This window comes from Populus alba, chromosome 5 (genome assembly GCF_005239225.2).
Source record: "Populus alba chromosome 5, ASM523922v2, whole genome shotgun sequence".
In the NCBI taxonomy this organism is placed as follows: Eukaryota; Viridiplantae; Streptophyta; class Magnoliopsida; order Malpighiales; family Salicaceae; genus Populus; species Populus alba.
Genome location: NC_133288.1, coordinates 5,563,154 through 5,573,800, shown reverse-complemented (window position 1 = coordinate 5,573,800; position 10,647 = coordinate 5,563,154). Strand labels below are relative to the sequence as shown.

Genomic DNA, 10,647 nt, shown 5'->3' with positions numbered 1-10,647 from the left:
TCTCCATCTCTTCTAAACAAATTGAAAAAAGAAGAAGAAAAACAACACAAACGTGTTTTTATGTAAATTGAACTTTGAATTTCACTTACATAAATTATCAAAAAACAAATTTAATTGTTTAATGATTATGATTTTTGAGATAAAGCTGTAACTAGTAGCTGTAGTTTATAGAATCTAAGTAGTTAGAGCTTGGGTTATAACAAATTTAATTTCTCCTAATTTTACTTATAATGTGAAAATGACCGTACCCTCATTCCCCCATCATGCAATAGCGGTGGGCTAATTAGATACTTAGATCCTGTTTGTTTTTGTATTTAAAAAATATTTTTTAAAAAATTTAATTTTTTAGTTTTTTCTTTACTTCATATTAATATATTTTTAGTATTTTTAAATTATTTTAATTTATTAATATCAAAAAATAATTTTTAAAAATAATTATAAGCACTCTTTCATACATGCTTTTAAAACTAAGTTGAGAAAGAATGTGAAAGGTGGCCAGAAATCTCAGAAACAGACGAGACCCATCTTCATATACTGTGATGAACAGTTTCATCTATAATAATGATAATAAAATATAGACGTAAACAAAATTGATAGTATGAGATATTGCCATGCACTGGGTGACGAAACAGGCTGATTTGTTGCGTGCTCGCATGGACTGCATTCCTATACTTTGACCATCGACAACATGCCATCTGCTCCTCGATGCTGACCCTTTTTCTTAATTTTAATTTGTTTTTGACTATATAAAAAAGTAGGTCTTTCTCGTTTAATCATTTAAGGGATATATATCGAAATTGCCCTCACCACTTCTTGCCAATGCTCGCCGAATCCTGGCCATTTTAGGTTTAGAATTTATTTGGAAAGCCCCATGTTATATTTATGTCGGGATCGAGAATTATATATCTTTGTAAATAAAGCTAGTTGGATGCACAAGAAATGCATTCCATACATAATGAGAATTTCATGTAACATAACTTAACGATAGTTATATTTTTATTAGTAATTTTATATGTAATAACAATACGTTATATTTTTCTAATGAGAATGTCAGATAACATAACTTATCGATAATTTTATTTATAATACTAATATATTATATTTTTTAATAGAAATAATAAGGGAATACCTTCCTTATTTTTTTTCACTTCTTGATTTTAATTTGTAATTTCTTTAGTATTTACCAAACATAAATAAACAATGTTGTTTTTCGTTGGTAAATATCACCATATTTTATTGATGGTATTTTTTTCATTAGTATATATTAATTTCCATTTATATTTGATAATTTCTTGGTAATAAGAGGGTTTCGGTGGTTTATGGACTTGATGTGGTGGCTTGGGTGGGAGAGACAGTGCTTCGGGTTAACTGCTGATGGTGGCTCGGGTGGAATACATTGTTTAGGGTGGCTTGGGAATGGCAGCTGTATTATCGATCGTATTTGGGCTTGGCAATTACCGAGCTATCACTAAAAAATGGGTAGCATTGAAACTTTAAAATTATAAAAATAGAAGTGAGATATTTACAAATATACGGGGAGAAGTGGAAAACTACCCTTGTCATTTTTTTTTTTTTTTAGTTCTTGATTTTCATTTGTAATTCCTTCAATATTTACCAACATAAATAAACAATGTCATTTTTTATTGGTAAATATTGCCGTACTTTATTGACTGCATTTTTTTCATTAGTATTTCTATTTCTATTTGATAATTTTTTGATAATGAGAGAGTTTCGGTGGTTTGTGGACTTGATGTGGTGGCTTTGGGTAGGAGAGACAGTGGTTCGGGTTGACTGCTGATGGTGGCTCGGGTGGAATACATTGTTTAGGGTGGCTTGGGAATGGCAGCTGTATATATTATCGTATTTGGGCTTGGCAATTACCGAGCTATCACTAAAAAATGGGTAGCATTGAAACTTTAAAATTATAAAAATAGAAGTGAGATATTGACAAATATACGGGGAAAAGTGGAAAACTACCCTTGTCATTTCTTTCATGTTCATATAATATTTGTAGAAATATATGTGTACGTTTGAAAGCAAAAGGCAAAATGGAAATAAACCAATGTTTTTTAAGACTATTTCATGTCCCGCACATGTCTGCTCGAAGATGGTTCTGCTATAATGAGGCTAGAGCTAGACCGATTTCGAATGGCGTGTTTGGAATCCAAAAACAGACTGCTCGACCACGAGCTGTCTTGATTATTGAACCATCTTTTGAAGGCTGCTCAAAATTTAATGGCCAATCGATTAAATAACTACCTGGAGACTAGAGTGGGGGAGACAGAGAGGGCACATTTGACATTTCTAGAAGAAAAAGGTCATTGTTGTTTTGCTTAGCAAATGGGAAGCTACCACATCAGCCTTTCAAGAAACCTGGAACGGATATAAATAGCGAGCCTGCAGTTAATGGTTGGATCAAAGGGAGGCAGATCAATCTTAAGGGGAAAAACAACATAAGATACACTGTCTAATAGAAAATGGGAAGATCTCCTTGTTGTGACGAGAGTGGCCTCAAGAAAGGTCCCTGGACCCCTGAGGAAGATCAAAAGCTCGTCAAATATATCCAGAAGCATGGCCATGGAAGCTGGAGAGCCCTCCCCAAGCTTGCTGGTATCTGTCTATCTATATTTCTGTACGGAGCACAGCTCCATCTCTATCTCTCTCTGGCTCTAACAAGCAGTGTATTTTTGCAGGTCTTAACAGATGTGGAAAAAGTTGCAGGTTAAGGTGGACAAACTATTTAAGGCCAGATATCAAGCGAGGAAAATTTTCCCAGGAAGAAGAACAAACAATTCTAAATCTCCATTCCATCCTTGGCAACAAGTAACCAGTCCACCAATCATCTTTTTTGTTGCATCTTAATTACTGGATTATTCATGTTATACTCACGTTTTTTTTTTTTTTTTGTCTTGCTTGCTGTTTTACAAGATGGTCAGCAATTGCTGGTCACCTACCGGGGCGGACCGATAATGAAATCAAGAATTTCTGGAACACCCACCTGAAGAAAAAACTCATTCAAATGGGTTTTGATCCTATGACTCACCGGCCTCGAACTGATATATTCTCGAGCTTACCTCATCTTATAGCCCTAGCTAACCTGAAGGAACTCATAGATCATCATTCATTGGAAGAACATGCTCTCAGACTGCAAACAGAAGCTGCACAAATGGCAAAACTTCAATATTTGCAGTATCTCCTTCAACCTCAGCCTCCTGCAGCTTCTAATAATGCAACAAGCTCAAACAACCTAAACAATATCAGTGCTATTGGTGAAATAGAAGCTTTTAATCTCTTGAATTCACTTGCTTCATTCAAGGATAGCCCAGTGTCAAGTTTATCCCAGTTTGATTTATCAGCTTCCTCTCTTCAAGGGAACAACGATTTAATGCCCTTCTCTCATTTGCCTGACTTACAAATGCCTTGCAACTATCAAACACCACCAAACAAGGACGTGCTTGATCAAGCTCCTGAATTGACAGTGTTCAGTCAAGGAGAGAACTCACCCAATTCTCCATGGCAGCTTCCTTCATCTTCAACTCCATCTCCTCCTTCAGTATTTCCACTTGTACCACAGAATTGTGGCATGGTCAACAACTTGGGAGATGCCTCTAGCACTTCAAGCTATATAGGAGAAGCTCCTTCAGTTTGGCATGACATCCTTGAAAATCCTTTGTTTCATGATATTGCTTAGCTTAATTTTTCATGTGTGTGGAAGGTTTGGAGTTTCACCACCACTTCACTGTCTAATACCACAACATATATACTGTTTATAACTCCATGTATAATCTATACACACAGTAGCACATTGCACTACTCATCATGGTAGATAGATTTGCATGCATGTTTTTGAATGTAAGTTGGAACAGTTTTTCATCATGGAGTGTTACCAACTATAATTATATTCAATTAAGGGACTGATTTTATTGAAAGATCTCATCTCCGACTTATAATTGCCATTGTTTCCATCGAACAATTTTCTAGCTATAGCTTTCACAAGTTAGTTAACATACAGGAATAATGTTGCATGAATGACCAGTGATCTTCATGGCAGGTAGGTTATGAAAATTATTTCATGCATCTGTACTATACTACTATTGATTAAAGTCTAATTGAATTACTTAATTAAAACGTTATATTCTACTTTCCTTTTTTCTTATCAAACAGGGAATATGTTTTTCTTTATGTCTTGAAACGTGTTGACATACCTATTGTGTATCATACAATTGCCTTGAAGTTGCATAGAACTTTTCATTTTTTAAAGAAACATCTTGGAATCTTAGAAGAAGCATGCACCTGCAATTAATTTTATATAAATAAAAGACATCGAACCAAAATTTTCAACTCTCCATTTCTCATGTTTGTGTGGGGTCTTTTATATATAAGCAATTGACAGAAGCATGAAGAAAATAACCAAAAAACTAGAAAATAAGTAATTTTATAAAATAGGTTCATCAGTCCAATAATTTGTTGAGCTTTACTGATCAGAAGTCGTGATGTTCATGCATAAGAAAGGGTTTTTCTGCCTCCAGTTTCTTTGGTAATTAATGTCTCTTAAATTTACTCTTGATTATATTAAAACAAAGTAAGTAATTGACCAAACTTTTAATATGCCCTAGCCAACCACTCTAAAGGAAGTGGATCCAAACTCCATGTCGATCACTATCTTGTTGTTCTTTGAAATGGCAAACACGCCCACGCACATAAATTATAGCAGTGGAAGATACTGCAAGATATCTTGTGCTTTTAAAAATTTTCTAGAGAGAGAGAGAGAGTTGACCAAAACTTCTATGTCAAAAAAGTGACGTGAAAGGATCCTTCAATGATAAGAAGGGACCCCAGGTAGTTAGGAAACTTAAAAGGCTAGAATTTTGTGACCAGTAATAACATTAATACGAGTGATTGGTTCTGCGTCTAATCTTAACCCAACAATGCATGAATTTTTTCAGCTTTCAAAATCTTGCCTCGCCGGATAGCATCACCGTAATGTTTGTTGCTTGCCTTAATTTGTTACAGAGTTAAAATTAAGTCAAGTTTTCCGTCTGGAGGTAAGTATTCAAACCACTAGAAAATTAAAAAAACGTGGATGGAATATTTTATTCGCGAGGAATTGAAACACTCTTCCATCAGTCTTATATCGCCGATGGAGTTAATAATAGAATCATGTCGTTGGACAAAGTTTTATTGGAGGTTTGCTATATTTTAGTATCTATATGGTGGTATAAATTTCCGATGAAAAGACCACTAGGTGTCAAAGAAATAAAATGCACCAACCCTATTATGTCAGTAAATAACCGATAAAATTAGTAAAAATTAGTATTTTTTGTTTTAGTTATGTATTTGTTAAGTTAAAAACATAAAATACAATAAAATAAAACACTATCAATTTTATTGAACATTAAAATTTTATTAATTTCAAAATTCATTACAATATTAATTTTATAACAATAAATACATTGTTACATTGATGAATTAGAGGTGGGGGAGGGGGTCCTGAATCAAAAGGACCAAATGAGGAGTTGGATAATGTGTAGTCATATATTTCATCACTCTCTCCAAATTCTGCCTATTTTCTTTTTTTAATTTGATACTCGCTCCTCGACTTGCTCTAGGACCTCCATTCAAATTATAGCATCGACTGACTTGGGTCGAACGGTTGTGTGCCTAGAATTGAAGCAATACGACCCGACCTCATTTCTTCTGTCAATGTCATAGGCATCCTGTATATAAGGCAGATTCCTATCAGGTCCATCAATTTCTAAAGCCTCCGATCACAAATGAGAATTATAAGGAGGATGAGTGGAAACGTCTTCTCCATGTTTTTCAAACATTGTAGCATTATATGTTTCCTATAAAAGAAATACATTATAGTTAAAAAGTTTTATAAAAATTACAAGAATTCTAAAAAAGACTTATAATGAATGCCTTAGCTCTGCTATCTATAAACTCCACCCTTCTCTGTTTATCTGCTTTCCTTATATAAGCCCATCGAAATACATTCGCTCCTAAATTGTTGTTCCCACAAAATAAATAATTTGTAAAAATTCATAACAAACATTCTATTAAAAAAAAAAAAAAATAATTTAAAATTTTAATAGGCTTTTTGCATGATGGAGAAATGGGAGAGATCTACAGGTGTGCTTTTTCACCGAACCATGTGTTTCTTTATTTTGGTTATGTGACCTGGATTGTGATCGCCTTTAAAATTCTTTCAATGCCACAAACTCTTCAAACTTCTCCAAGTTATCTTTGTGACATGACTTGGTCTACATTTATAGAAATCGACGTTATTAGAGCTATTGAGGTATATATATATTATATATATATTTATTTATGGGTATCATAGAACAAATTACACAACCTGATATAAAAATATTTGTTAAATATTCATGATATTTTAGAAATTTTAGATTGCAATTTCAAATATAAAATTTGTTAATTGTTTAATACTTACCTAATTGCACTATAGTTTAATTTCCCGTACTTTCTAGGCCACACTCTCGTTTTCCCTTTCCTAATAAAATTTCCCTTGGATTGTCAATTTTTTCATTATTATTGGAAAATGCCTCATTATGCATTATAGCACTCATAATTCTTTTCATACATAAGTTCACAAATATAAAGGTAAAATTCAACATGAATGAGTTTATCTAATTGTAACAAAATTTCTGCAGAGTTTTTTCTATACAAGGATCTATCTAAAATTAAGTACCTTTTTATGATTGACACATAAATTAACAGGACGATCATTGACATTACCAACACTTCTGCTGGTTGAACCTGTAATAGCTCTCGATGAACTTTTTCTCAGCATCTTCAAACATTATACAAGTTAATTCTTAGTTTCAATGTAATAAATCTATATTCTATCTAGTTGAATAATGGAGTACACATCCCAGAACAATGTACATTTTAAAAATGCATTTTCTAAGTCTAACAAGTTATTTCAATTATTCAATATTTTACTTTGTACTACTACTATTAGTACCATTATTGCTACTATTTTATTATTATATAGGGCTTAATCACTTAGTATAACAATTATGTTTAGGTTTCTAGGACAATTTTTTTATTCAATAAAATAGAAACCAAATCTTTTATTTATTGTTGAACATGATTATTAAATAAATGTTTTTAGATATTTTCATAATCATTTATCTACTTTAAATGTTGTTGACCGTCATTATCTTTGTTTGCAATTATGTTTATGTAATTTATCATATTTATTGAAAAAAATATACATGCGAAGTACAGCACTAAGTCAATGAATTCCAAAAATTAAATTACATTAGTTTTTAAAAAAAACTACATACACAATAAAAAAAGAAATCAAAAGAAATATTAAAATTATATATAGAACCATAATTAAAGTTTAATGTGCATGGGGACTTAATTTAGAACCATAATTAAATTTAAATATCGATGGAAATACATGGATAGCTGATGCAAAATATAGGATCAGTAGCAGGATCAATGTGGGGACTTTATTACCGTCAGAAGAGATAGACATGGATTAATTATTGCTGTACGTTGTGGCCGTATAAGTGGTTGGATTCAAGCAAGTTTCTTCTTACATATAATAAGTTTTCTGAAGATACAAGGAGACACAATGCCTCATAATCAAACGGCAAGTGATGTGTTGTCGGAGTCGTATTGCAACGTCGACTGTCTTGATCAAGTTGAGACCAGTCGTTCCAACGTAGCAGGTTGAAACAGATCATGAATTCATGGACACCATCAACAAGCACTGTTTATTTTGTTAATCTGTGCACTTCTGCCTCGCAGATTTTGTGGGTCAACTGCTAGGTTACCATTCTTTTGTATCTTCTTCCAAACAAAGGTTCGACGAAAGTTCTATGACTTCTCATGCATCTAAATCGTTCTGATGGATAGGTTGATCTAATCCAAGAAAAAAAGATTTAACGGAAGAGTAAAGTAACAGTAATCTAAAGGATTAGTAAAACAATGACTAAATAGCAAATTAAAATAATGCTGCAGCTAGCAGCCGTCTCTCAAGTTGAAGATGGTTTATTTGAATTTAAAAAATAATTTAAGTAGAGGAATACTGATGATTTTCCAAAGTGAGTAGGTGGGATTTCTTCCTTTTCTAACAAGGGATTGACTGTAACGAATGCTGTACAGAACAGTTAAATTCACTGACCAAAACACAAGCTTTTTTAAAGAGGCTATTGATTATAGCGATGGAAATTGATCGCAAGTCGTTTTGAGTATGCTATTGGAGAAGATTAATGGAAATTTCGAGCTGCCGTGGAAAAGATTAATGGAAACAGATTGAAGTCAGTGTGTATGTGAGAATTCATAAACATATATAAGCTGTAGATAATATTAGTTTATTGGTTCACAAAAGTCATAACTAAAAATCAATCCAAGAGTTTTGCCACCTAAATAGCTCGTTCTACTCCTACATTGCATGAATATAGACCATTTGGCCCTACTAGTACCTAAGTACGTACATGTAAATCTCGAATAAAAATTCGCAGATGTACGTGGTCAAAACTTTGAATTAATTGTTTGCTAATGGATGATGCGTGAATATGAGATACGAGCCTTGGTGTTCAAGATTTGCCGAACATAGAATAAATTTTTTATTTAATTGGAAGGTGGAATTGGAAAGAAAAATTAACTTAGTAAAAAGATTCAAAAATATCAAAAAAATAAGGATTAAAATAAAAAAAAAATAAAAACAGTGATTTGATGGAAGGGTAAAATTGAAAATAATAATAATTTTTACAAAAATGGTCAAGAAAAGAATTAAAAATCCAAACAATAAGGATCAAATTAAAAAAATATAATACTATCAATTTGAGTTGAAAAGAGTAAAATTAAAAACCAATAAAATTTTTTACAAAAGAGTCAACAAAAAATATGAGAAATCAAACACGCATGAGGAACAAATAAGAGAATATAATATATTGTAAATTTAGATTGAATGATGAAATTAAAAATAAATAAAACTTCTTTAAAAAGCCAAGACTAAAAATTAAAAATTAAAGGAATAAGAATTAAATTTAAAATACTAATTAAAAAAAGCCAATTTATACTTTCCAGGGAAGGAGAGACAAAAAGTTTTGAAAAAAAGCTTCTCAGTGACAAATCAGATCACTAACAAAGACACGTAACACCAAAAAAAAAAAGACGACGATGCTTTTGAAACATGATGAAAGGACATTATTGAACGCTAGGAGGTGTCGCACGCGCTCTTGGGTTCTATACATGCACACCCATCTTTTTGTTTTTTTATTTAATCAAATACCGAATTATCCTTCAACTAATTATAAAATTAAAAAAAAAAATCCATTGTGAAAACCCAAAAAAACACCACTAATTTTTTTAAAGGGTATTTCTTTAGTTTTATTGTATATTTTAATTATTTATTGTTTTATATTTGTTAAAATATTAAATTATCTCTTGGTTTTGATTATAATAACAAAAAATTATTTTCAAAAATATAAAAAATATCTCTTCAGATCAGGTTTCGATTTTTTGCTTCCAGTAATATTTAGATCATGTAATTAATATGAAGAGTTTATTTATTCCTAGTCAACTAAAAAATAATAAATGAACTATATAAAACAAACTTCTATTTCTCTTTAAAACTAGTGTTAAGTTTTTTAAATGAAAAAAAAAAATAATTCCCAGCGTACAGTATAAATGTCTCTACAAAAGTCTGATCGGTTGTTTTTAATTAATTAATTAATTAATGTGGAGGAGGAGCTGGGTCAGAAGGGGGTACGCGTGGATGGAGGAGCTCCTTTCATTTTTGGCAGTGTGTTGGACTTTGTGCTGTTTACTAATTTACCAATCTGAAGTTGTTTCCTCCATGGTTGCCGCCAGCTATTGTTTTTTGTTTTTTTAGTCTTGTGGTGGTGGAGGTGCTTCTTGTTTTTGTCGGTACTGAGAAAAAAGTAAACTTTTTTTTTTTTAATGGAGGTGTTAGATTAATTTTAGTGTATCTTAATTAATCTAATAAATTTTAAAATTAATAATTATTTAAGTTTTTAACTATTTAAAAAAACTCAAATTTATAATCATTAAAAAATAAATTTAAAATCTGATTAATTAAATTATATCTAAATTAAAAAATCCATCTTCTTACATTAATTTGTGGTGCTATGAAAAGTAATTTAAAAAATAAACATAGGATAAACAGGTGCCTATAGTCCCTATTGTCCTATGCTAGTGAGTTTCTCTCTATTTCTTTTCCTACTTCTCTCCTGTAATGTTATAATTATTTATTATTTTTACAAGGTGCAATATAATATTATAATTATAATAAATATATATTAAAAATTAAAGAATAGTTATTAAGAAATTAAAGAAAATATTCTTTTGCTATTTATTGAGTACATCTTAGTTAATAAGTGATTATTAGATAATAAGGCTTGTTTTATAGGATTTATAATAATTATATATTTTAAAGAAATTGAAAATAGTAGAAATACCGTGTTAGGTGATTTCTTTACCAGCACCTTGAATCCAATCTAAGGGAGTGCTTGGCTCGGAGGGGTAGTGATTTTTTTTTTTTGTGGGATCTATATAAAAAATATTGTATTTTTTATTTTTATAAGGTGTAATTTATACTTTAAAAAAGTTTTATATTTTAAAAAAATTAACCACATCTCCAAGCCA

General features: G+C 31.3%; 1 protein-coding gene across 1 annotated transcript; it reads left to right on the top strand.

The window, feature by feature from the left end:
- The first annotated feature begins 2,432 nt into the window (after positions 1 to 2,432).
- Positions 2,433 to 3,929, top strand: LOC118031502 (transcription factor MYB93). The gene is made up of 3 exons (XM_035035934.2): positions 2,433 to 2,610; positions 2,694 to 2,823; positions 2,929 to 3,929. Exons 1-3 carry the CDS (start codon positions 2,478 to 2,480, stop codon positions 3,689 to 3,691), a joined length of 1,026 nt encoding a protein of 341 aa, XP_034891825.1. The 5' UTR covers positions 2,433 to 2,477; the 3' UTR covers positions 3,692 to 3,929.
- The last annotated feature ends 6,718 nt before the right edge of the window (positions 3,930 to 10,647 follow it).

Coding starts and splice junctions, on each gene's coding strand:
- LOC118031502 (XM_035035934.2), top strand. CDS start 2,478: ATGGGAAGATCTCCTTGTTGTGACGAGAGTGGCCTCAAGAAAGGTCCC. Junction 2,611..2,693: donor AGCCCTCCCCAAGCTTGCTG/GTATCTGTCTAT, acceptor GTATTTTTGCAG/GTCTTAACAGATGTGGAAAA. Junction 2,824..2,928: donor CATTCCATCCTTGGCAACAA/GTAACCAGTCCA, acceptor CTGTTTTACAAG/ATGGTCAGCAATTGCTGGTC.